Consider the following 27,185-nt stretch of genomic DNA (forward strand, 5'->3'; position numbering starts at 1 on the left):
TTCCCCGGTGGGCAGGGAAAGGGCAAGCGCTCTGGGTTCCACAGCTGTGGTTTCAGTGGTCAGATGCGTGATGTGACCCAAGCCAGTCACTGTGTGAGCCCCTCCTGCTTTCACCGGGCGGCATACACACATTTATCTGAGCGCCTCCCAGGTCAGCACATGCATACGCGCACGTGTGTGTGTAACCAAATGTAGGTACCATTTTGTGTCATCCTGTTACCAGAATGTACTAAAATCTGTGGTCCTTATGAAGAGTTACAAACACAACTATAAAACCCATGTCCCAGCATGGAGGACTCTGAGCTGCAAGGAGCAGGAGTCTTTATTTGGTTCACCTCAGATCTGCAGCAACCACTCGATAGTAAAAAAAAGAACGGAAAGTAAGATGTACAAAAAGATGCAATTTCCCTTTAGAAAGTGACATTACCAGCAACGTATTTCTTACGGATCCTCGCCTCCCTCTCCTATGTCCCCACTCCCCAAAAAAGACCCCCAGACTAAGCCAAACTGAGAAGAAGTGGGGAGTGAATGTAGAACGGAAAAAATAAAACTGGCTTTAACTGGAACATGCTCTAATCTTTAGTTTATTTCTGGTTAAAAATATAGCAATCCAGTGCAGTGTAGTAAAGAAATCTGCTTGAAAGGTAGCAGAGAAACAGCTGAACATAAGCAAAGCAAGGCAGAGTCCATAGCCGGGCCGGGCCCAGGACGGCTGTGGAAGCTCCCGGTGAGGGCCGTCCCAGGTGTGAGCGCAGAGGCCTGTGTATGGACGTGGCCATGCCCCATAGACACGTCCATACCCACGGGCTGGGGCTGGCTCCAGCGCTAAGACCATGGGGCGCCCAAACCTCCTGGAACCTTTTTCCTTTCATTTGGATGATGGAGCAACAGTGGTAGAGGATATAGACCCAAACTCAACCACTTGTATTCGGGTGAGAGGGAGAAGCTACGACTGCTTAGGAATTTTCGTTCACATTCCTGTCCTGGGACCAGTTCAGCTCCAGGGTACGAATGAGGCATCTAGACAGAGTGTGCACATCGGGAGGGGAGGGGAGGCCCACACAGGACAGCGCTGCAGGGACCGTGTGCTGAGTGACCATGAGAGAGGATGGTGCGGAGGGCCAGGTCACTGCCATAGACGTTGGACGGGGCCAGGGGACCTGGATACACCTGCTGCATGCCAAGTGTACAAATGCCACACTTGGGGCCAGCCTGAGGGCTAAGTGGCCCCACGCCACTCTCCACCCTCGGTCCTGTCTGCAGCCCTGCTTCCTGGGGATGGGGGAGGGGTTGGGGGGAAGGATGGTGGGCTTGGGTGTGGGGGCAGACCCGGGGAGCAGAAGGACCTTCCTTTCAGACTCTGTGGGGAGCTAGTCTCACCTCCAAGGCCAGAGGGAGCAGAGGGCAGGATGTGGCGTTTCAGGGGGAAGAGAAGAGGCAGCAGGTCCCTGCTTCCTCAAGTACACAGCACATACTCCGAATAGACGCCCAGGCTGCTGCCAACGGGGATGGCACTCCCTCTCCCCCCTGCTGCACGCCCATACGGTCACCCGCTCACTCTGCCAGGACCCAAAGGAAAAGCAGAGGTAGCCGACTTCCTGTGCTCAGCCTGACAGCAGCTGCTTCCCCATCGGCCGGGCACAGCTGGACACGCGGGGGCCTTCCTCCACTGCCTCCTCTTCCAGTCCCAGGCCGGCTGTGATGGCGGCGAGGACCGTGGCCGCTTTAGTTTTCGGCCATTGATTTGCTGGGATCCCTTTCCTTTCCACACCAAGCTGGAGGGTCGGCGTGCTGGCCTCCTTCTGCCATGCCACACAGCATCGTGTTATACAAGCAAAGAATTTTGGCTAAAATCCAAAAAACATTACCCAGAAAAAAAGGCAAACTGTGAGTAATACCCAATCATGTTGTTCTGTGAAAAGACTCGGAAGTGGTTGTCGGGCTGTCCGAGTTACGATCCTTCCCTTTTGTCGTGTGTTAAGGTCCCTTTTGTACACCAGTCGTTTTTGCTAACGCGACATCTCATCAGATGAAAAAGTTAATAAACAAAATGGCGACTCCGATGTTGAGCAAGATCACCATGGCCACCAGGATGGGAGCCGAGCCCTGCAACAGGAGGAGGACAGGAGAGTTGAGCCCACACCCGGCCTGCCCCCTCCCCGCCCCTCCCCCAAGCAGGTGCTGTGGTGGCCCAAGGCCGGGAGAGGGTCCTCCTCCTCAGGCTGCAGTGACTGGTCTGGGCAGCCCCTGTACATCTTCCCTCCCCATGCGCCAGGTGGCCTCAATGAAACGTCCCCAGCTCTGCAGCTGGAATGAAAGATGACTGTCCCCGGGATTTCCCATGTGGCCCACCCAGAACGCCCGGCCTTTCCTGCCCCTGGAGCATGGCTGCCCGGGCCACAGCCTCCCTTCCTGGGGCTGGCTGTCCCTGGGACCTCAGCGCTGAGGAGTGCAGAGGCCACGTGCTGGACGAGGGGCACCAGCAGAGCCCAGCTGGAAGCCAGCCACCTGCTTGTGCCTCTCCCCCAGGGCGCTTCATCTTCCAGCACCAACGTGGTCCTCTCCCACCCCTGTCCCTCATCCAGCTTCCTAAAATAACTTCACATGCACTGTGCACATGTGTGTACACATGGGCACACACACCACATACAAATGTGTGCAGACCTTTCTGGCTGCTGGGTCAGTGGCCGGAGCTCTGGGTGCCAGCTCATCTGGCCCAGCAGATGCACTCAGGGCTGCTCTGTGGTGGGATTTGGGCACGGGGAGGCAGAAACACCAAGGAACCAGCCCACCAACAGGACAGAGGCACCTGACCCCAGAAAGCTTCCCTTCAAGGAGCACAGGGCCCTGACGTGCCAGATGGTGCCACTCCTGGGCACAGGCATGGACGCTGACTCCACCTGGCAGCTCTGCTGGGTCCCAGATGTGTCCAAGGCTCTGCATACCCCATGGCGCAGGCGTGTGGCCCTCCACCAGCAGGTGAACAGGCCCTTGTGGGCTGATGCTGCAGGTCCCAGCTGGCCCAGGCGGGTCTGAGAAGCTGTGGCCAGGGGAGCAGGGTGGAAGCCTCCAGGGGAAGGGTCCCAGAAGGTCCCTCCTGTGTGAGAACCCACCCGGCCCAACACAGTCCAGCCCAGAGCCAACATTCTATCCTCTATGCTGCCTGCCATTGGAGGCATACAAGGACCGTGAGCAAGCCCTGGTGTCCCCCACTGGACGTGGTGACCTAGATCATGACCCCATCCTGAGTGTCAGATCCCAAAGGCAGGTGAGCCAGAGGGGCTGTATTCTCAGGCTACTTGTGAAGACTGCAGCTCTCGTGGGGAGGGAAGCCTTGGCATGGATGGCCTTGCCCATGAGAGTGGGCATCGTGGGAGGACCCCAGCGCCTGGCCCCCAAGGGAAGGTCTGGACAAAGCAGAGAGGTGAGAAAAGTGTGGTCTGGACAAAGCAGTCCTGAGCCAGGGTGCAGCGCAATGCCCCAGCTGCTTTGGCCAGCTCTCCTTGTTCTCCAGGACCTGGGACCGTCCTCAAACCCAGTGTTAGCAAGGGCTCCTTGCCAGGGCAGGGGAGGACCCTCAGAGGCAGTGGAGTCCCGCTACAGCCCTGTTTCTTTTGGGAGCTTCTAGAACCGCCCAAGTGCATACCCTGTTGCCCACCCAGGCTTCCTCTGGGGAGGGTCCCTCCCCGCACTGCCAGTGGCCGGTGACGCTCACCGTGCTGGACTTGAGCTCGTCCCCGTTCTCCTCGTCCGACTCCAGTGCCACAGGTGAGGACCTCTGGGGCGGGGAGAAGGCCAAGTCCCAGCGCAGCAGGCGTGGCTCAGCCCGGTCCCCCAGCCGCAGGCTCTCCAACCTCTGCACCGCGGGCTCCGCGCAGGGGCCCAGCCTGGCACTGTCCTTGTTCTGGGACTTGGACCGCAGTCTCTGGGTCCCAAAGCCCCGGTCGTCGGCGCGGTGGTCCTCCCCCAAGCCCCGGCAGGCCGCCCCCTTGCTGTAGCGTCTCTTCTGGGGGTGCACCTCCTGCACGTACGAGTCCATCCTCAGCAGCGGCTTCATCTCCATCTCATAGTTGCTCAGCTTCTCCTCGTCCAGCTCCAGCAGCTTGGCACCCCCAGAGCCAGGGTTGCCGGCCCGGTGGTGGGAAGTCCAGGAGAACGTGGGGGGTGATTCCGTCCGCCGCTCCCGGGACTTGGGGTTGCTGGGCTGCTTGTGGCCCGAGCCTCGGGAGCGGAAGTCGTCCGCAGGCTGACCGCTGCGGAGGGCACCGCCGCGGATGCCCCTGGAGCCTCCGGCCTTCTCCTCACCCCAGCTATTGCGGGGATAGTCCCCTCCCCGGCCCTCCAGGAGCATCTGGATGTCCCCGCCTCGCTCCTCATCCACCGACACCTGCCGGGAGAAGTGGGCAACCTTGTTCCGTGAGGCAGGGGCCGGGGGCGGGGTGGCCGTGGGGCTGGCAGGGAAGCTCTGCAGGGGGCTGTCGTCGGGGGTCAGGTCCGAGGGGGTGGTGCCTTTGCGGTACAGCTCGGGGCTCTCCTGCTGCAAGGGCGTCCCCGTGGAGGCCACCTCGACATCACTGCTGGAGATCGGGTGCTTCGGCCGCTGGTACTCGAGCCCTTTATGGAGGGGCGGGAAGCACACACGGGTGGGGTTACTCACACCCTCGGTGTCTCGTGAGGCCTGACCTCACTAGAGGACCGCAGGAGAGCAGGATGGGGCGAGGGCCCTCGCCATGGTGCCCAAAGCCCTTTCATAGAACCACAGGCCCCCCACCTGGCGGGCACTTAGACGGTAGGTCCCACGGTGCAGTGGTGGACGGAGGCTCCAGTCCACCCCCCTGGCTACACCCTGGTTACCCAAGGCTCAGTGTGCAAGTGCACGGCCAGCCTGCTCTGTGCTCCCACGGCCCACCCGTACTCCAGGTCCCTCCAGAAGGTGAAGGAAGCCTCTTGGTAAGGAGGCCTTCTCCAGGGTCTCATGGCCTCCCTGGGTGCAGCGTGCTGTCCCCTCTCCACCCCCATGCTGGAGTCTCTGAGCTGCGGCAGCAAGGGCCACAGGAGACATGGCCCCCCAGCCTGGCAAGGGCTGGGCCCCAGCCCCTCCATCTATGAGGGAGGAGAGGTGCACCATGCCATCGGCCACACACGCCAACAAGGCTCCTGCTCCTGCCTCTGGAATATTGAGATGGGGCAGGGAGCAGTACAAGGCAGAGCTTCAGACACCTGAGTAGTCACCGTGGCTGTTGGTGACCACAGGAGGCCCCACCTGGTCCCGGGGAGGCTGTGTCTGGGGGCACAGTGCACCCCTTCAAGCACAGGGTCTGAAGCTCCACACCGAGGGCTGGTTCCCGCACTGGGGTTCCTAGGGGGCCAGTGATCACACCCCTGCGCTGTTGTGTTTGGGACTTCCAAGGGCCAGGGCGCCCAGGACGCCATGCCCTGTGGTAAGACCTGGAGGCTGCAGGTCCAGCTGCCCTGTGGACTCCGCACAGCAGAGGGAGTTGTGCCCTCTTGTGCGGCTCTAGCACCTCCACTGCCCAGGCCACCAGCCGGGAGATTATTCTCAGCTGAGATTAGTTCCAGAGCACAAGTCGTTCCTGGAAGTATCACTGTCAGAATCAGGGCAGAACATGCAGTATCAGTGGCTGGACTCCCAACATTGGCGTCCCCTGTCTTACAAGAGTCCTGGGGTTGCCAAGGCCACTCGGGTCCTCCTGCCTCCCAAAAACAGGCCTGGCCTCTTGGCTGCCCCGGAGGCCAGAACCCCTACCCGCGAGGCCTAGAGCCACAAGCTGTAGGAGAGCTTGGGGTTATCTCAGGACAGACTGGCACATGGCCCTAAAACCTTGAGTGGTTTCTTGCTCTCTAGTCCTAACCTTCTGTGGTTCGGGGGTTCCAAAGGTGGAAAGATATGGGGCGGCTGGTCCACCCTAAGGGCCTCCGCAGCCTCTGGTCATCACTCACCCCAGAGGCTCCAGGCCACCTGTTGGCCCCAGGCTGTGGGCTCACTGGGCTGCACGCGGCTGTGCCCTTGTTAACCCCTCGTGATGCAAGAGGGGCATACAGCCGGCTGACATGCACGGGCTTCTAGCACCTGCCGGAGGAGGGGCCCAGAGCTCCCCCTGCTCTAGAGCTGCGCCAACCACCTCGGCCAGCACCCCCAGTCCCATGTGGCGATCCACATTTCATGACGACCGAAGCCCTAGTTCCTCAGCTGTCCTAGCAGCCTCTGCATGGCTGAGAGCCACCGGGTGGGCAGAGTGGCTACAGAAGAATGACCGGAGCAGGAAAGGCAGGGACAGGACACGGACAGTGACCTCCACGGAAAGCAGGCGTGGTGCACAGATGGTGCACAGGGATGCAGGGGCGGGTGATGCCGAAGCCTCGCACCCCGACATGCACGTCTGAGGGAGCCGTGTGCTGCGGTGCCACGGATGCCCCTTGTGGGATGCGCACTCACCATTTTCCCGGTGCTGGAAGGAAGGCGAGAACTCTTTGGCAGTGATCCTGGCGATGCGAGCCTCCTCCTGAGCCTTCTGTGCTGCGGTGAGGGCGGCCTCGGCCTTGGCCCGGGAGTGGGAGGTCCTGGCAGGGGGAGGCAGGGAGGGCGGTAAGGGCCCCAGAAGCAAGGCGGAGGGCCAGTGGCCTCCGAGTCTCCTGTAGTCATTCAGCCAACATACTGCCCACCCAGCAGCCGGCCGAGGGTCTGCCAATGCCTCCAGGCACAGGGCCCCCCACAGCGAGGGCGGGACCTGGCCTCGGACAGATGTCTGCACCCAAAGGACAGCCTTCACCCCGGGCGAGCGAGCACCAGCTCCCGCGGTAAGGAGCCTCCCTCCTTCCCCGTGTCGTGTCCGTAGCCTGGAGGACAAAACGCATGGCCATCTCATCTCTGAGCCTCCGACACAAGCAGGAGCTTGATCAATGCTGGTCTGCCCGGGAAGGAAGAGTTGGGGGACACCTGTGCCCAGCCACAAATGGGGGTGAGCAACCTGCCGGCCGGGCGCCAGAGCCCGAACAGGCCAGGCCTGATGCCAGGACCAGGTCCGAGGGCATAAGGAACCCCAGCTCCAGGCCTGGCACCGGGCCCAGTGAGGGCATCGGTGGGCAGCGCTGGAGACCGTGTCAGAGCCAGACTCCCCTTGCGAGAGCGCCAACCCCGTGGCCGCCTCTACCCCCTTGCCGTGCCCTCCTCCCTCATCCCATCACATGGCACCTTCTGGGCTCTGGGAAGGGAAGCCAGGGTGACGGGGCTGGATTCACGGTTGCTGGCCCACGGCCACCCGACCCTCAGCACTCGCTGCAGGGCACAGTCTTGGCCATCACCTGGCACCTTCTGGAAGCTGGTATCACTCCTGTACGCGTGGAGGAGACCAGCTCAGAGTTTGAAAGATTTCCCCAAGTCAGCATGAATCATGGTCTCTAGAGAGAAAGCATGTCCGCTTCCCACGGGCTCTGCGCTGGGAGAAGCCCATCTCCCACTGGCTCTTAACTGGGGGTGACTGCGCATGGAGCCCAGGCACGGCCCTTCCTGGGGAGCCATGGCCCCGGGAGGTCACGCTTCTGTGTGACTCAGCTTCCCCCCCGGCAAGACTCTGGCACCACTGACCTCACGTGTGGGCCCGAAGTCCCTAAGCTCAGGCCTGACATGGGCGACTCTTCCACACACATACACGAGCCAGTGGCCCAGCCTGATGGTGCCACACCCCAGGGTGGGTGGTGGTGCACCTGCTGGCAGGACGACCTCCCCACCCAGAGTGGTCCCAGAGGCTCCAGCTCCGGACTCCAGGGGACCCTCCTCCTCCTCCTCCTCATCCTCTAATGGTTAGAGGCGGGTGGCTGAGCCTCCCACCTGCCTGCTGGCCTGGCCCCAGGGCACTGCTTCCCAGCCCTGGAGCAGCCAGTGTGCCACGGCCCATCCCTGAGAGGGGCAGACTGTCCTCAATGACTCCTCAGCTGACGAGTGGTCACTACTAGGTGGGGACCCCTTCCCCAGGTGCCGGGGCTCCCAGGAGCCCTGGAGGAGCCGCTTCTGCTACACCCTGCCCAGCCTCTCGGCCGCAGCCCTGGTGCACAGGGGCCTTTGGGTGGGTCCCCATGTCCCCCTGACCTTCTGCTCAAAGCGCCCCACACGGTGTTCTCCTGGCCCTGCAAGGCCAGCGGCCGTCACCATGCAGCGAGGTCCTGAGGCTGAGACGCAGCCCGAACACAGATGGACAGACAGGGCCCAGCCGGATGGCCTGGCCCGGGGAGGAGAGGTGCTCTTGCTGACGGGGCCTTCTCAGCATGCCCAGAAACACACAGCAGCGGAGCTTGGCTCTGGGGGAATGCCACAGCTCTTCCCAGAATGTTCCATGTGGTGGTTTGGTTTGCGGCAATGGCCATTCCATCCAGCGATAACTTGTGTGCTGTACAACTGCCCCATTTACGGCCCCCAGTGGTTTCCAGCGTCTTCATGCTCGTGCCTGCACTGCACTCCCCAGGCCCTGGCCCTTTCTCATCAGTGACTCCTCCCCACGGCCCGAAGCACCCAGGGACCCCCGCCTCCCTGTCAGGCAGTGGGCCTGCTCTGGACTTCCTGCCCAGATGATTCTTTGGGGACTGAGTTTTTCAACGGAATTGAAGCTCACATAACAAGCCAGAAACACAGTCGGGCAGTGAGCGCGCTCACCAGGCTGTGCAACAAGTATTAGCGTCTGTTTCCAGGACGTTTCCGTCACCCAGAGGGAGGCCCGTCCCCCTCCCACCCTGCCCCAGCGTGGGGGCTTCTGAACAACCACGTGGTGTTGACAAGGCGCCCACCATGGTCACAGGGCCCAAGTGCGTGTGGCTCCCGCACATCCCACACTGTGGCGCCCCCCACCCAGGACCTGGGTACACGGCTGGCAAGTGAGCAGGTGCTGTCCACAGGGGCCTTGGGACACATTCGTGCACCGAGTCCAGGAAGGCCCGGCCCGTGGGTGTGCAGGGCACTCCTGCCCGTGAGCTGGGATGCTGAAAAAGGAGTATGTCGTGCGGGCTGAGAATGGAGCCACGGAGAGGGTCAGGTGAGGGGACCCAGGGGCTCCTGGACTTGGGGGGGGCGCCGTGGACAGACGACGGGCAGGCCTGTTGGCGTCTGCAGCCCCATGAGGGCCCGCACCCCGGCGCCTTCCAGTAAGAAGCTGACCCGTGGGCATGTTCACGAGCAAACCGAGCGAACTGGACCTAGGAGAGCAGCGCCAGCCGGTCGCACACACGGGGCGTGCCTGAGGGTGCGAGGGGCACGTCAGGCACCCTCAGACCTGTGGCTCCGGGGAGGGATGGCCAGGCCCTGGGCCTGGAAGAAGGTTCTCGGCCTCACAGGGGCCTCAGGGGCTTCCCACAAAGACTCTCACTGCAGGCGGCTGGGGCCACGGCAAGTGAGCTCAGGGAAGACCACTGGAAGGGGCCAGGATGACCTGAAGCCCAGCATCGAGGGTCTGGCTCAGGGCCCGGCGCTATTAGGCTGAACGAGGGGGGCTTAGGGCAGGCACACACCCCCGCCAGGCCCCTCCCCAGGAAGGCGGGACGTCCTCTGCTGCCCACTAGTCTCCCCGTTCCCAACAGTTACTGGTGTCAATCAGGTGTGGGTGGATGTGGAGCCCAAATGGCTCTGGACTGAGAGACGGCTGGCACAGCGTGGCCACTAGAGACACTGCACGGACGGTCGCTGAGGAGGCGTGGTTAGAGCTTGCAGAGCGACAGCCAAGTGCAGGTGGCTGGATTAGACGAGGTGGCGCACGGGATGGAGTTGCAGGAAAACATGCATGAGATTTCATGTTGGTTAAAGCAGCGAGTCTGAGGGCTCCTACAGCAGCAGCGAGAGCGTGTGTTCGTGATGCAGGACTTGGCTGAAATCCCCCCAAGTGTCGGGCTAGCGGGTCGTTGTTTGGAGCCCCAACAACACGTGTAAACACGTGGGTGCCACCCCCCCAGTCCTCCGTCCCCACTGGACACGTGGCTGGGCCACAGCAACCTCCCCCATGCGGGGCGCATCCAAAAGGCCCATCAAGGGACGCCTGAGTGGCTCCATTGGTGAAGCATCTGCCCTCAGCTCAGGTTGTGATCCCGGGTCCCAGGATGGAATCCCGCATCGGGCTCCCCGCTCAGCGGGGAACCTGCTTCTCCCTCTACCGCTCCCTCTGCTCCTGTGCGTGCGCACTTGCTCTCTGAAATAAATAAAATGTTTGAAATAAAAATAAAAAGCCCATCAAGACTGATGCTCCCTTCCATTTCTGGCCAAACCCCTGTAAACAAAGTCAGCACACCCCAGCCCCCTTCCCCACCCTCACCTTCTCCGGGTGAGGCAGGTCTGCTGCTGGAGCAGGGGTTCTGCTGGACACAGCACGTCTGGGCAGCATCTACGCCTCGCCTGTGGGGCCTGGCTCGTTGGCCGGCGAGAGCCTGGTCACTACCTGCAGACCGTCCGTGAGCACCCGGCCTCAAGCCCAGACACTGCAGCAGGTCCTCCAGGCCAGCACAGTGGCCTGCGAGCCCAGGAACAGGGCCTCAGCCCCCACCCCCAGGGGACCCTCCCTCCCATGGTGGGCAGGCTGCCGGAGAGGAGGGCGTGCTGCACCCCTGGCCCCACTCACATGCCACCCCTGCAGGGGCCACTGTTTGGTTTCCATGTATTCGCTTGGTAAAAATACCACAAACGTTAATTCACCAACATCGTACGTGTATTTACATACATACATTCACACATAGAGAGAAAGACTGTGCTGTGCCAACCCTAAAATAAAATTGAATCAAGAAGAGTGCATTTAATAGAGAAGAAAGCCTCCCGGCGCGTCACGAGGGCTGATTCTGTGGGAGACTCTCAGGGCCGGCCGGGCAGTCAGGCCCCCTGGGTGAGTGAGTGGAGGGGTGAAGCCCCAGGCACCTGAGCCCCCTGCCCCCACAACCCCCACAGGGGCCCAGCGGGCAGGCGGGGAGGGGGCAGCGCCCTACGGCTCCCTCCGACTCGGGCCACCACCTCTGGCTACTGGAGACAGGGTGGCAGAGGATGCCGGGTGACCTGTCCCAGTGCATCCCCCACCCGGTTCCACCCTTGCAACCTGTACTGGACCGGTCCCCCCCGCCACCCCGTCCACCCAGAACCTGGGACTGTGACCTTACGGGGTCCAGATGGGCCACACTGGACATCCTGGCTGCCCCAGAGTATCTGACTCTGCGGGGCTGGGCCCAGAGACCTGCATTCCCGCTGCTCCAGTGACGCTGCCGGCGGGCGGGCCGGGGACCTCTGAGAACCACTGCACCACACGCTGGAGCCCCCAGACTATGCCCCCACCCTGACCGCGGCCCACTCCCCCTCCACCCGCAGTGGTTCTGCATCCAGCCCCCCCTGCCAGGTGGCCCCCTCCTCCCAGGTGCATGAGTCGGACCCCACAGCCAGCTGGCTGCCCACTCCCACTCTGGACTGAGGCCATCCTGCCCCCAGGCAGTACCCCAGACCCAGAGCAGGGGGTGCGTGTAACCCTGTGACGGGCTCCCCAGCTCTGGGGTCTCCAGCCTTGCCGGACTCCCCACCACCCAATTCAGAATGTGTCTTTCCTCACAGTCCTCTGTTGCTTGTTACTCTGTGAGGGCAGGTCTCTTGGAAAGGAGGGGCCCAGGGTTCTGTCAGGTTGCCATAGGATGTGGCTGCGAGGCCCCTGCTGGCACCAGTGCTGGTGACCGAGGGGGTGAAGGGGCCTTGGTAGGGGCTGGGGGTGCTTGGGGGGGGTCGTGCTGGGTGTCAGAGGTGGGCCACGGGGGCCCTGCTGCAGGGGCGCACCCCTCACCAGCCTGGCGGCAGGGGTCTTCCACACTGCAACATGACCCCTGCCTCATTTCCACACCCCGGACAGATGGGGACACTGAGGCACAGAGGTCTGGCCTGATGATCTAGTTCTCCTCCAGCTCAGAAAGGTGTCAGGAGTCTCGATAAGTGACTCAGGCTGCCACCGCCATCTGAAGGCATCTGCTTTCTGAAAGCCCCTGTAGGGGGTGAACAGCCTCCCCCAGAATTCACATCCATCCAGAACCTCCGAATGTGACCTTCTCTGGAAATGGCATCTTTGCAGATGTGCTTCGTTCAGATGAGGTCGCTGTGAATGGGAGGGACCCCAATCCCATGACTGGTGTCCTTATAAGCCGGACAGAGATGCACAGCGGAGGCCCTGTGAGGATGGAGATGGAGGGATTGGGCCGAAAGGGGCCCTGGGGGTGTGGCTGGAAGTGGGGCAAGACACGCATGCGTCTCGGGCCACGTGAGGGCCTGCCTTTCACAGGGGGAGACACACTTTGGGCACACTGAAGGTCCATTGAACGAAGGTCCAAACAGATGTCCCTTCTCCCTCGTGACCCCACAAGGTCCCAGGGTGGCCCACGGGGCTTCAGGCCTCGGGGCTGAGGATGCCTCCATGGTACCCAGGCACCTGCCCAACACCACACCTGCCCCTCCCGCCAGGGCCACTGGCCAAGGGGCCTCCGTGTTTCCCGAGAGGCGACCCGGGAGAGGTCACACTGGCCGTGGCGTCCAGATGCTGTGACTGCCACCCGCTCCCTGTCTCTTACACCAACCACCCCGTGGTTCACCCTTTTACAGCTCGGGGCAGAGCTGGGCGGTCATCACCACTGACTCTTGAACATCTCCAGCTCCAAAACCCTGGCCCCATCAGCAGTCACCCCCGCCCCCGGCAGCCACCATCTGCCTCTGATTCTGGCCCCTTCCTGTGATCAGGGTCCCGTGACACCCCCGCACCGTGTCTGAGGGTCACCATGCTGCAACGTGGCCAGGGCTTTCCGGGCTGCACACGCTCCCCAGCCTGCTGCGGGTTTGGGGACCACCTCCCCCCGCAACCAGGTAGTGCCCGACCCGTCTGCCCCCACCCTGCATGGGGCCCAGGGAAGGACTTGGAAGAAAAGCTGGCAGCTCAGGGCCAGAACAATTATTAACGCAAAATCCTTCCTTCCCCAGGCGTCGAGCTGGCGCCGTGAGCCCTGTTTCTACGTTACTGAACCTGCCGGAGAGCAGTGGGTCAGTCAACTAAGGGACACGCTGAGAGCCGTCACGAGGGAGGGCTGCGCTCGAAAGCCCACTGGCACTCCGAGCCAGGGCGGCCCTCAGGGACACCTATGTTGTGCCGGGCCCCCCCCACCCATCCCTCTGGTGTGCCGTCTGCTGGGCCCCCTGAGCCCAGCCCTGGGCCCCCCCATGGTCCGTGCGGCCCCACACAGGGAGGGGACAGCGGGCTGCCCCGGGACTGGCAGCAGAGACAAGGACACGGGCAATGGGGGTCCACGTGGCTAAGGAGGGGCCTGATGTCACTGAACAGGAGCACATTCCGTGTGCCCACCAGGTGCCCCTGGTTCGAGGTCTTGCCCGCATCCCACATGCGGCTGCGTCCCCAGCCCCGGAGGGCAGTGGCGGGAACCCGCGGGCCGCAGCGGGAATAGCACGCTCTTCCACGGGGAGGCTCGGAGGCCTCTTGCCCGCACAGGCGCCAGTGCACCAAATGAAGGGGCACCCCCGGCAAGGCACCCGAGGAGGCGGTTGGCGGCTCTGAGACCACGTGTGACAAAGCTGTGCTCTAGCAGCCACCCAGGGTCACCACAGATGTCCCTTCCCGTCTGGAAAATGCAGCTTTTGTCTTTCTTAAGCCCGGGAGGCTTGCAGCCTCAGAGGACATGTGTCAAAGTGAAGGGCCACGTTGTGTCCCCCAATTGACACACTGGGACTCCTAACCCCGGTACCAGTTGGCATGACCACTGATGGAGTTAAGATGTGGCTGTCAGGGTGGCCCCCAGGCAGCAGAGACCAGGGCACAGACATGCCCAGGACAGAGGCCTCTGGAGGGTCCAGGCTGCCCACACGCCCCCTCAGACGTCCAGCCCCCAGGACCCAGGGTGAGCAGTTCTGGTTGGCTGCCCACCCTCTGCCCCCTGCAGCATCTGGGGACGCGGCCCCAGCTGACACAGGGTGTGCTGTTTCCTCCACAAACAAGCCCCTTACTGGCACCATCACTTCCTCCTCAGCCAGCTCTGGTCCCCGAGTCACCCTCGGGCCTTTGGTTTGAGCCAGTCCCACTGGCCTGGTGGCTCCGAGACGCTGAGGCCAAACCCAGTTCCAAGAGCGAAGGAAGAGAGCCCTTCCACCACCCCAGCAGGCCAGAGCCCGACCCGACCTCCGTACGGAGCATGGGGAAGGCCCACTCGGAGCCAGCTGCTCCTGCAGACACGGTCGTGACAGCTCCCCCTTGTTAGGGCGGGACCCCCACCCCTGCTGGGGTGCAGCCCGCTCCCACCCCCTCTGAGCCAGTGCCCGGAGCACCCCCCTGCCTGTCTCTCTGAACCCAAGCCTCCCCAAGCCCTGCAGCCCAGCACCCGTCAGCAGAGGCTCCAAGTAGGAACAGGCGTTGTTCATACAGCAGGGGAAATGAAGGCCCAGGGGACGCAGAGCCAGCTTCTGAGTCCGATCTGCCCACAGCTGGCCTGCTCTGCACATCTGCCCACGAGGTGCTGTCCTGCAGCCCGGGTGTGCTCGGGGCCTCCTGAGCAGGACCACCTACCTGCCAGTGACCCGCCCCGCCCTCCCGCTGCCCCCACCTGCCCTCGCCTGCCCCTTCAGATCCACGACGGTACACAGAGGCTGCAGCTTTTGCAAACCCACATGACTTCTCCCTGTGAGTCCACTCTCTGATACACTGTAAGGAGGTGGACCCTTTCTGGGCTGGGCTGGGTAGGAGCAGGGTCAGGGCTGGTGCAGGGGAGAAGAGGAGAGGGGAGGGAGATGCTGGCAGGGAGAGCACGTGAGAGCAGCCACAGCACCACCAGGAGTTGGCCAGAAATGCAGGTTCTCAGGCCCCGTCAACCTGCACAATCACAGGAACCCAGCTCAGAAAAGGCCACACTGAGCCTCCAGCATGCTGCCTGACACCAGGACTCCATCCTCTGTCCTTCAGGGGTGCCAGGAAGGTGGGCTCTCCTTGGAAGGACACCAGAGCCTGGCCAGAGAGCCCTGGATGTGCCCTTACAGGCCTGGACTTGAGGCCTTCCAGATCCTTGGGCTGATCACCAGGCCCCATGGGCCCCAGCCTCGCGGCCGTGGAACAGAGGCCGCACAGGCCATGCTGCTGGCACGTGCCCAGCACACAGGACGCCCGGGGGACCCACAGCTGGGTTCCCCTCTGGCCTGGCTGGCAGCACCGCCCATCAGTGGAGAAGGTCCTGGTCCATCCCCCAGACCCCAATCTAAGGGGGCAAGCCCCTGGCAGGGCCCATGGAGCATGAGGCACAGGGCTGACCCCTACTCCAGGGGGCAGGCAGGGAGAGGGCATCAGAGAGAGCTGCCTCAGTCAGAGCAGACCGGGAGGCCCTGGTGACCCTGGGGTGGAGGACGGCCCTGGGACATCCCTGGTGGCATAACCCCGAGGCTGCTTTATTTCAGGAACCACAGGAGAGCTGTGCAGAGGGTGGCCCTGGAAACCACATCAGCAGTGGGGCAGAGAGGCTGCTCCCACGCCCCTCCAGGGCAGGCAGCACTGAGCAATCCCGCATTCTTTCCGGGGGGTCCTCCTCTCAGCCGCCCCAAGCAGCCGTGGTCAGCAGATAAGCTGAGAGCTGCGTGCTGCCCCTGGGTGTCTGCCACATGTGCAGAAGCACGCAGGGAGCCCCAGCCAAGTCTGATGGTCCCTAAATGCACCGCGCACGGCGCACATGCCCATCAGGGGGCCCCCACCCACCCACCTGTGCCCAACCCTCCCCATCACGGGGACGCATCAGCTGGAGGAGGAGCGACCTACAGTGAGGTCCTGGGGGGTCTGTGCGAGCTAGCCCCACCCCCCGAGAGGGCATGGGAGGAGCCAGTACCAGGGTGGGGGACCCGGAAGCTCATCGGCAGAGACAAACAAGACGAAACGCCTATGGGGTTATGTAATCAAGGCCTTGTCAGCTGAGCTTCATCAGCGCCTGGGATGGGGTCTGGGCAGGGGTGCGGCAGGGGGTGCGGCGGGAGCCCTGGGTGGGGGCCGTCCCTGGAGATAAGCCGTCAGGTTAGCTCCAGAGCACACCGTCCTCTGGAGGCCCCTCCTTCCCCAGGGAGGGAGCTGCCTTCCCAAGGCCCGCCGTCCCTCGGCCCTCGGCCAGGTGCTCTGTCCAGGGGGGCTGCTTATGGGACAGTCCCACGGCCTGGGGGCTCATTTCAGAGCCGGGTGCCTGGCCCAGAGCCCCTGGCGCACACCCCGTGGAAAACATTGCCACTGGCTTTCTGCTGCTTGTCCTAGGCGCCAGCCGAGAAGCCCAGCAGACAGGCTGGAGGCTCTCAGTGCGTTCTCAGCTCCGGGCTGCCTCTCCTGGCCTCCATCAGCCTCCCAGAGTCACGGGTCAGGGCCTCGATGCTCCAGCGCCAGCACCCTGCCAACAGCCAGTGCTCACAGAGTGCCCAGCACCCACACTCAAGGTGCCCCAGTGGCACATGAGGGCTGGACCCCAGCATCTGCACAGGGTGTAGGTGATGGGCAGCACACTCAGCTTGTCCTGACAGGTGAGGATGCCAACGCCAGAGACGGGAAGACCTCAGCTCTGAGTCACCCCCACGGCCAGCCGTCCTGGAGTGCCACCACTGTCAGACCTCAGGCAGGTGCTGCGGACGCGGGAGAGAGCACGACCCAGCTCTTGCCCCTAGGAGACTCAGAGAGCAAGACGGGCCTTCACCACCATGCCGCACATCCCCAGGCTAGCACCAGGTCAGCGAGGGCTTCCTGGAGGAGGCAGACTGGGACCTGGGATCTGAAGGACCAGGAGGAGAACGGTAAAGGTGAGTGGGGGAGACTGGGATATGTGAGGTCTTGGGTGGGAATGAGGTCACAGAGCACCCAAGGACATGAGCAGAGAAAGAGGATGGGGCAGGAGCTGGATCCCAGAGTCCGGGCTCCTCCCAAGACCAGCAAGAGGCCTCCAAAGGGGCCTGGGCAGGTGGGAACTGGCACCCACAGCTGGTGTGGGTGGACAGGCCAGGGACAGAGGGGACGCAGGTGGCCCGGTGGAGAACTAACCCTCCCCACGGGCCCACTTGGGCGGCCGCAGCGCCTGTCACCTGTCACAGCCCCAGCAGCAGAGGCAGCATCGCACGCCCGCCCAAGCTGGTCCACAGGAGGACTGTGGGGTTTGGTGGCATGTTTAAGCCCTTGTCAAGCCAGACAGGAACTCAAACAGAGCCAAAGAGTGAGACGAAAGCCCTCGTGGTGGTGATTTCAATGAGGTTTTCTATGGGAGCCAGAGCCAGGGAAATGGGGGGGGGGGGGCAGGTTTCTGCAGAGCCTGAGTCCCGCCTGTCTCTGGAAAGCATGTGTCATCTGGTCAGAATGACAAAGACATCCCTTGGAGCGGCCTGCAAAGCCAGGGAACATTCTAGATCAAGCCACAACAGCTGGCTTCTCTTCCTCCCGCCAGATCCTTCCCTACCCCCATTCTTTTCCTGTTAAAAAATCCTCAAAGAAAGAAAGAGAAAAAAAAAAAATCTAACGAAGGACATGTTGCCCTGCGCACTGACGGGGTCAAGCAAGGCTGACTCACAAAGGCGACCAGACGCCGACAGGGTCACAGAGGTGCCGTCACAGAGGGACAGCCAGCCGCCAGCACTCCACGCCCGTCCAGAAACGGCCCTCACCTGACACAGAGGCTGTGCCCAGAGGATGGGGGCTGTGCCAATGTCCTGGGGCGGCAGGAATAGGCCACCACACCCCTGGGGGCGGGAGCGACAGACCCGTGTTCATTCTCGCCAGAATCGCGGCCCGGGCCCCCTGCCTAGTCCCCAGCCCCGGTGCTGCCGTCATCGTCTGTGCTCCTTGGCTTGCAGATGCTCACCCCGGGCCCTGCCTCTGCCTTCTCAGGACACTGGTCACTACACGTAGGGCTCACGTCATCCAGGATGACCTCATCCCAACATCCTCAGTCACATCGCAGTTCCCTCGCTCCGAAGAAAGGCACAGCCGGAGGGTCCGCTGCACAGGTCCCCTGAGGCCCGCCCTTCGAGACCCTCCGTCCCGGGCCAGATGCTCCCAGGAAGCAGTCCTGCACCTGCCCCCCACCCCGCAGCGCCCGGCTCCCAGGAACACTCCATCTGGGGCAGGTCGGGCCCCCGTGAGCCTCAGTCTACCCAACTGTGGAGCGGGTATAGCAAGGGTCCCGCAGGAGGGCGCTCTCCGGAGCGCCAGGAGCTGGGTGTAGACCGCACACAGCCACTTGTTAGCGGCTGCTTTGTGGGTTTCGTTGTTCAGCGGCGTTATCGAGCTACAGTTCGTGTACTGTGACAGCCGCCGGTTCCAAGGGTACAGGTCGGTGGTTTCTAGCGTACTTGGAGCTGTGCAGCCATCACCATAAGCTAATTTTATAACATCGCCCTTACGAGAAAGCTCACGCCCGTCAGCGCTCACTCACGGCTCCTGCCGCCCCCGGCTCCTGCACCTGCTCGTCTGCCTTGTATTTTGGTTGCTGTGTCGAAAGAACCTCTCTCAGGAGGAAGCCGAGGACTCAAAGTCTGGGGCTGTGGTGCCACTGTGTGGGGTCCCCACCTGCTCTCTGGCCGCACCCGGGCCGCCTCCCACCTGGCATCATGGAGCTCCTCTTGGAGCTCAGAGAAACTCTTTGCTACAAAAACAGACAAAACTCCAGAAAACCACCGTCTTAGAACAGCAAAGAAGACAGAAGGAGGCTCACACTCTCACCCCAGACACAGAAGCACCCCCCACCCCACCCACAGCACTGCTCAATCACTGTAGCCCACCGGCCACCCCCACCACGGAGAATGGGCCTGGTGTGCCCATTGACCACGTGCTGGCACCAGGGACTCAAAGGACGAGGCGGGTCCTGCCCTGAGGAGGTGGCACGGCTGATGGGGACGGCTGGGGTGCACAGAAACACAGCGCAGTGGGTACCACCAATGCCCTGGGGCACGGGGACAGGGCATCCCTGAGCTGGAGGTAATGAGGGGCTGGCCAGGCGGTGAGTTCCAGGAGGAAGGGACAGCAAGTGCAAAGGCCCAGGGGCAGGGGAACGAGCAATGTGCAGCACATCAGAAAACAAGGAGGTGAGGTGGGGGGGGCAGCAGGATCCGCCTTGTAGGGAGACAGTGGGTGATGGAGATCATCCTAAAGACCGGCTACGACAGCTGGACATACACACACATTTCTAAATATACAAAAGCAAGAGGAGTCCTTTTAAAACCTCTTTTTTCAGGTGTAGAGAATGAATGTGAATTTCCACTTCCACCTGTTTGCCCACCCATCCAACGTCCCACAGGGAACTACTCTTAATTCTGGCGGACTCTCGCCCGGCGCACGGTCTGCGGACTTAAAGGCATTCACGTCTTATTTTTGAAACCCAAACGGCGCCATACGCTACATATTCTTTTCCCATTAGTTGTGTCGCATCTAATGTGTCACGGACAGGTGTGCATACGAGTTCACTGAGGTTTCCCTCACCCCTTACGGCGCCTGCATGACATCGCGCCGCTCGGCCGGGCAGCAGCCCCCACGCGCGCACACTCATCACAAACTTCGGACACAGATGTTCGCACACCGCGCCCTGCTCTGCCTCTTGCCGTTTTGTCGTTGGTGGTTTTTTTTCCAACCTAACGCTGTATCTGGGAGATTGTTCCACACCAGCAAACACAGAGCTCTCTTCTCTTGTTCTTTTTAATGGATTTTTTTTCCCCCGAAATAAACTGTGCCTGCTCCTGCTGATGAACATGGAGGTTGTTTTTGGTTTTGCTTTTACAAATCACGATCCGACGATATCCCGGCACATTTGAATCTCGACACACATATCTGTCTTCAAGGACACGCTCCAGAAGCACAGCTGCCGTTTCCACACATCTGCTCTAATTTGGTGACTGTCATTTTTTTAAAAAGCCCTTCCCAAGCTGACAGGTAAAACACAGCGTGATTCCATTGTTGTTTTAATTTGCATTCTGGTTAAGAAGAGGGAGGCTGGGTTTCTCCTGTTAAGGTGGAGGAGTTTATTTTTTTTTTTTAAAGATTTTATTTATTTATTCATGAAAAACAGAGAGAGAGAGAGAGAGAGAGAGGTAGAGACACAGGCTGAGGGAGAAGCAGGCTCCATGCAGGGAGCCCGATTGCGGGACTTGATCCCGGGTCTCCAGGATCACGCCCTGGGCCCAAGGCGGCGCTAAACCGCTGAGCCACCCAGGCACCCCAAGGTGGAGGAGTTTACAGAGAAACAGGGAGGCCGCTCCTGCCATCCCCATCTCACAGGTGAGAACACTGAGGCTCCCGCAGCAAGTCCCGCCGGGGCATGGCAGGTGCGTTTGCCACCCACAGCCCAGCCCAGCCAGAATGCCCGCAGGCCCCAGCCTTCCTGTTGGGGGGCTTGGGGGTGTGCATCCTGGTTGCCATGGCAACCCACAGGCTCCTCTCCTCAGGCACCCGCTTCTCTTAAGGAGCTGATTTTCCAACATCATTCTGCCCTTCCCGCCTCGCCGCCCCTCCCGGCCCCAGTCTATGTTTAGACTGAGCGCCCCCTCTTCTCCTCCCTCACCCCACACCCAAGCCCCCGCACACCAGGAATAGCAGGCGAACCGCCACCCTGCGAGTAGCCTACATACCCATTGAGCAAGTGGAAAGATGGCTAATTTGAGTGCTGCGCTTCCACCCGCGGGCGAGCGCACAGGCCACCTCTGCCTGTGACTATGTGTGCACCGGGATGGGGCCAGGGCGGGGGGAGGGGAGCCTGGGGGCCAGGGGGCCAGAAGATGCGGGGCCTATGGGGTGGGAGGGCACAGGACAGGACGGGGGCAGGGCACCAGTGTGGGCCTGGAGGTGGGAGGCCCAGGGGGTGAGAAGCATAGGGGGTGAGGGGCCAAGGATGGGGGGCCAGGCACAGGCATATCCTGGGCGTACGAAGAGCTAAGTCACGTGGTGGGTGCTGTCCTTCTCAGCAGCCTCCCCCCACGGAACACACATTTACCTAAGAAGCAGCTCCTGCCCCTGCCTTCTGTGGTTTGCCTACTTAACACCCTGCCCCAAACCTGATCTTTGAAATAACACTCAGGTATGTTCCGTGAGTAAAGGAACCCATGTGGCCATGACGCCTGGACTGGGCCCAGGACCACTGGCCTCCACGGGCTGGAGAGGAAAGGTGCCTGCCTCCTCCAGGAACCTCCTGGCACGGCACGGGCCAGTTCTGGGGCCACGTCAACAGGGCAGCAGAAGGGACCATGCACTGGAGGTTACCACCAGGGGCCCCGGTGCAAGTGATAAACGGGACCTGGTGGTTACTCTGCCCTCCCGGGGCCTGCTGTCCCTGCCTCCAGTGGAGGCAGGATCTCCAGGCCCTGACATGCCACTGTCTGATGGAGCAGAGCAAGGTGCCGTGCCATGTGGCCCATCAAACATGCTGTGACCCCATCCACTCAGGGCCCTGAGTGCCTGGGCCTACCAGGTACCCCCTGGGGCAGCGGGTGATGGTGGGACTTGTGTCCCTCACCAACATGACCTAGTCACCATTGTGGGATGATGAAGGGGATGCCAAGGGACAGGAGAGGTCGAGGGCTGGCAGCTGCACACCTGTCCCACGGAAGCCAAGGTGCCAAGCCTGCAGCTTGTGGTCCCATCAGACCACATTTACATGACACAGCTGCCGAGGTTGGGAATTTCAAAGATGGGAACCCCAGGCACCAAATCCCCAGAGCGGGACCCCTGTGGGTGTGGGGTGGCAAGTGCACCGTCTGCACACCCACAAAACCACCCCGATTACCACTTTGCCACCCTCTGGTGATGTTACGCTGTCTCCTGACTCAAGAAGGGCCAGGACTAATCTCTAAGGCCCCCTGACCTCTGACCAGGTGGTGCTTCTCCTGGCAAGTCCTTCCTGTCCAGTTGCCAACCCCCTGCCAGGCCAGGGCAGGTAGCCTCCGCCTCCCCCTCCTGCTTAGAAGCTCCCAGAGGCACGGGGCTTTTATCTCCTTTTCTATTTCTCACAGACAGTGCATCTTCATCCCAGGAACCAAGAACAAGGCTGGCGCAAGGCAGGCACCAACATGGACATTCGTCAAACCGATCCATTAACATACTTCTGCTGTTTTCTGGAAACATATCCTTCTCCGAGCAGGACTGTGACCGTCCCACGGCACACAGTGTCTGGTGCACAGCAGACACTCGAGATATCAGCGTGTGGAAAGGAGGACGGAACAGCATAAGCAAAGGCACGGAGGAGGCCTGACAGGTGGTCGCTGAGGAGGATCATGTGGCAGACGCTCGCCCGTGCTCCACCCTTGTGGATCCTGGTACCGGACACAGTACTGTTCACACAGCAGAATCAACACATTTGTTGATAGAATAAATGAAATAAAGCCAGGCCTGGCCCTCGGGGACCCCCGGTGGCAGGGATGCCAGGCGGCGGCCTTGCTCTGCTCCTACCTGCACCCCCATGGGTCTCACCCATTGCCCTGCTTCTCCCAGGGGCTCAGTTACAGGACAAATGGAGACCAAGGCCATTTATAGGACACACCATATTTCCAGCAGCTCCCCGCCCCAGGCCTCCCTCCCTGCTGCAGGGCGCCCCACATCACTCACCCCGCCAGACCCCTCCTCAGCTCCTCATCCTTTCTGCAGGAGGGACGCCAGTCGCGCTGAAGGCCTCAGCTTCTAGCAACCGGCTGCCTGAGGGACGGGCCCTGCTTGCTACTGACCTGCCGCCGCTGCCACAGAAACCTCCCCACGTCCTCGTCTCCATCCGTGGAAGGGTGGAGATGTGCAGGAGGCAGCCAGTGGGCTGGCCCTGGCAGCAGCCCCAGGAAGCCAGGGAGGTGACTGGGTTCCATGTGCAGCCAGACACATAAATTGGGGGATCTAGAGAGTCTGCAGGCACAGCCCCACGGGAGGGCCAGGCTCTGCGGACGTGCCCCAGGGGTGCTGGGCGCTGCTGCTGCTCTGGCTACAGCCAACAGCAGATCCAGCCTGGCCTCCTCTTCCCCCAAACTGGGGACGCTCACACACACATGCTACTTGGTCCCAGCCACCCCTGAGCCAGGCTGGAGCTGTCACCCCAGGCTGCAGACCGCCAACACCCTGCACTTCCCACACGGTACCCGTCTGCACACCTGTTGCTGGGGTCACTTTACAGAAAGGGACCCCGAGGCAACAATGTTCTGCAACCTGCCTGAGGGAACAGGAAAGTGTGTGGCCCAAGGGCCCACTCTTCCCCACCATGATAGAGCACCGGTCCAGGCACAAGCTTCAGCCTCAAGGCAGCCAAATCTCCTTTCTTCAGCCCCTCCCACAAGTCAGGCAAGGAGATTGGGTGCTTCTGGGCACTCAGCCTCCCCAGCCCGCCCCACCCAGCAGGTGAACATCACGGGTCCCACACCTGTCACTCAGCGACACCTCGACTGGGCCTCCTACTGGGGTGAAGGGAAGCAGGGTCTGCTCCTTGCACCCCCTGTGCCCCCTGCTGCTGTGAGGGCCCAGGGCAGACCCTCTACTGCCCCCTCCCACCTCCACCTGGGATGAGACAGCAGGTGCCAGGAGCATCCTGACGCTTCCCTGGAAGTCCTAGAAGCTGAGAGAGGCTTCTATGCCAGGGTGCAGTTCTCCAAAGGCAGAGCCTCAGGAGGTAACGTCCCAGGACACAGGGAGGATTAACGACATGTTTGTCAAGTGTCTGGAGCTCCCCGGAGACCAGACCTAGGTGTGTGAGGAGCAAGCCAGAGCTCTGCTGGGTGGTGTCTGAGGTGGCGGGATGGGTGCAGGGGCTCTGAGGCCAGGGTCCCAGCCTGGGGGTAGAGGAGGACGGGGAGGTGCCCCCCCAGAGCCCAGTTTTGTGGTTTGCCATGGTGAGCACCTGAGGAGCTGGCCACAAAGGACCCCTTAGACACTGACCACTGAGCAACCTGGCCAGGGGCCGTACTCCATGGGGGGTGGGGTGGGGCGGGTAAGGCCTACAGGCCACGGGCATCACCCAGGCCCCAATCAGCAACACTGACTGCTCTAGACACACCTGGCAGGCCAGGCGGCGTCCTCCACTTTACAGAAGGGAAGTCATGTTGGGCGGCATGTCGAGAGTACCCTGAGCAGAGGGAGCCCTCCCCCTGAGCCCCCCACACCCCAAATGCTGGCTTTCCCTCTCTTGGGATCTGTCACTCAGGGCAAAAGGCCAGCCTCTGAGCAAGCAGCATTCACGTGGCAAAGTCAGTGGGTCTGGGGTGGGACACCAGGAGGACTTCTCAGAGGAAGCGCAGCTGAAGCCGCTGCACCAGGAGCAGCAGAGCAGAGAGCGTGGAGCAAAGGTCAGTGGTGCCAGGGTGCTCTGCTCTTCTGCGCGCAGAGCGAGAACAGGGACAGACCCTGGAAAGACGCCTGAGGACCAGGCAGGGTCCACCGCCACTGCCGGGAGGGGCACGCTTCACACTGTAGGGGCTGCAGAGAAAAGGGAGCAGAGACCCCAGAGGCAGCACAGCCTGAGACACTTACTGTGTGGACCAGTGACTAAACTCTCCATCTTTGGGGCTCTGAGAGGGGTAGCACCTGACCCGACACAGCAGCTGTCACCATGGAGAACTGAGGGCAGGCTTCCCGGTGCCGGGCACAGCCCATGATCCCGTCCTCGGCCCCAAGGACCACAAGAGGGATCCTCAGGGCCCTGACCAGCCTGGGGGGAGCGCTCTTCTTTCTTTCTTTTCTGGGGCTTGAGGGGAGAGGCAGACAGCAGATCAGCAGATGGAGGGGAGACTCTTAGATGAGATGTGACACCCTCCTCCTCTGCCCGCACTCAGACAGCGGGCCCAGGGCAGCAGGGCACAGCTGTAGGTCGAGTGGTGACCCCATTTGGGAAGACGGTCCTTGCAGATAGGATTTTGTTAAGGATGTTGAGACGGAAGATCATCCTGGATTACGGGGTGAGCTCTAAACGCCATCTCGAGTGTCCTTAGACGAGGGGACAGAGGAAAGGAGGCACATGGCCACGGAGTTAGGGAGTGAAGGGATGTGGCCACAACCACAAACACTTGGGGAGGAGTGTGGAGAGGCAGGAAGGACCCTCCCCCGGCCATGGCAAAAGCGAGGCCCTGTCACACCTGGTTTGGGCCTCTGGCCTCCAGAATGGCAGGCTCCTAAGGCCCAGCCCACGGGGGATGGAGACACTCACACAGCCATCAGGGGCACTAGAGGGCTGCAGCGGGCCAGCTGGGCTCAGTGCCACCGTGCCGAGCTCTTGAGGGTCACAGTCCCTTTAGCCTTCCACATTCTACAGACGGGGACGTGGGAACACAATGATGCCTGCCTCCCAGGGTCCCTGCTGAAGGGGTGGTGGTCACCACGGGGAATGTGCATCTTGAAGTTAGCCATGGCCTTGCATCCTAGGTTTGTGTCTGTTGGCTCTGCATCCACGCTGCAGGATGGGGGTGAGGGGGGTGCCCGGCAGCCTGGGGTCAGAGGTCAACAATGAGATCCGACTTAGAGGGGAGGAGGGCGTCATGAGGACCAGAGTTCTAGCTGGGGACAGAACATTCTAGATAGCGAAGCCGGTGCTCTGTGAAAGTGGCCTCAGCAAAGGCGGTAGCTGTAGCCAACAGGGTGAGCAGGAGCAGGACCCAGGGCAGACAGGAGGAAGGGACAGCAGAGGGCAGGTGCCAAGCATCCATGTCCCTCCTAGCCCCTGCCTCCCGGACCCTCGGACCCCAGCCAGAGAGGGGGTGGCAGGAGGGGCTGCTGAGAGCATCTGTGATGTGCGGCTGACCCAACAAGGCCAGGGCCTCATGGGAGACTGTTCCTGGGGCGCACCAGCCCACCACCAGGGTTCTCCTGTGGTCGTCATTATGGATACAACGGCTCAAGCAGGGCCCCCTGCCAGGGTCTGTGGCTGCGAGTCCCATAGGCCCCTCACTGGGACCAGCCTGTGGGGCAGAAACCAAGGCCTCTGTGTGCCCCATGTGTCACCCACTGGAGCCAGCCCCTGAGAGCAAAGAGCAGGTCCCCAGACAGCCAAGCCCTGTGGGGTCCCAGCTCAGCAGCCCGGGTGCCCATCCTTGGGAGGAAGGTTCCAGTGGAACACGCTGCAGAGGGCTGGGTGGATGGGCTTGCTGCCTCCCCTCCCTGCATCCAAGGAGTGAGGGGCTTGGGGCAGGGGAGGAGCAGCTGTTAGCTCAGCCTCAGTTTCCCTATGTGCAACGTGAACCATGGCGCCTGTCTCACTGGTGTGACTGGAGTAAGGACATGTAGCCAGCCCTGAGGCTGGACAACTCTGGGGGCCTTTCAGTCCTGCCTCCCCCAGAGCCTCCCCCAGAGCCACTTACTTGGGGACAGCCATCCATCCACTAGATGGCCTGGGGCCACATGCCTGTCCAGCAGCAGAGACCAGGGTGTCCCTCTGAACCACCCGTGGTGACCAGTCTCCGGCCCTGCCCTCACCAGGATGCTAGTTCAGTCCTCCTGGTACCTTCCAGTGGCTGCACCCAGCCATACACCTTCAGCTGCACACCTGCATTTGCCTCATCACCTGAGAAGTGGGACGGTGACAGGTGGGCAAGTCACACATGTGAGCAGCTGGGACAGGGCCAGCTCTGGGCCCCGACGAGATGACTGTAAGCTGACCATCAGCCGGGGTGAAGGTGGGACGGGGCCCCAGGAGCTGATGCCCCGGGTGGACGCAGGTCTATGCGAAGCAGGTCTGACACCTGCTGGCAGGCGTTTCCCAGGGCCATCCCTCCTGTCGTCACCACCACGCTGGGCCTCACCCGTCAGAGCGGGCTGGGAAGCGCCAGGGCTTATTTGCAGGAAGTTTAAATAAACATTTGGTAAAAATGTTTGTGATACGTATTAACTGGAAAAGCAGAGTCTGGAGAAAAGTAATGTCCGGAGAGACTACGGTTCTGAAGGGCCCCGGGAGACGCCGGGAGGCGTGGGGGTCTCCCTGAGGCTGCCCGAACCCCATCCTGGGCGCTCCCCCCACCAGCCCCCCGGGGAGGCCAACGATGCCAGCAGCATTGTGGGCAGAGGGGGAACGGGCGCCGAGGCCTGCGCCTTGCCTCCGCCGGCCCCACTGCCCCCTGGACGCCCTCAGGCAAGCCAGCGTTCAGGCCCCTGGGGAGGTAACAGCTTTAAGCTCTAAATTCTTTAGCATTTCGTGAAATCAAGGGCATTGCCTCCTGTCAACACAGCGCAGTCAGG

General features: G+C 61.8%; 1 protein-coding gene across 1 annotated transcript in view; it reads right to left on the reverse strand.

Moving 5' to 3' along the window:
- Positions 1 to 304: 304 nt before the first annotated feature.
- The window catches only part of JPH3 (junctophilin 3), an 81,174-nt gene continuing 54,293 nt past the window's right edge, over positions 305 to 27,185 (reverse strand). Inside the window, exons 3-5 of the mRNA XM_041771429.1 lie at positions 6,458 to 6,582; positions 3,716 to 4,614; positions 305 to 2,106 (exon numbers count right to left, since the gene is read on the reverse strand). Of these exons, the coding sequence (XP_041627363.1) occupies positions 2,026 to 2,106; positions 3,716 to 4,614; positions 6,458 to 6,582 (1,105 nt within the window). The 3' untranslated portion in view covers positions 305 to 2,025. The remainder of the gene's footprint in view (positions 2,107 to 3,715; positions 4,615 to 6,457; positions 6,583 to 27,185) is intronic.

Source organism: Vulpes lagopus, chromosome 10 (assembly GCF_018345385.1).
Source record: "Vulpes lagopus strain Blue_001 chromosome 10, ASM1834538v1, whole genome shotgun sequence".
In the NCBI taxonomy this organism is placed as follows: Eukaryota; Metazoa; Chordata; class Mammalia; order Carnivora; family Canidae; genus Vulpes; species Vulpes lagopus.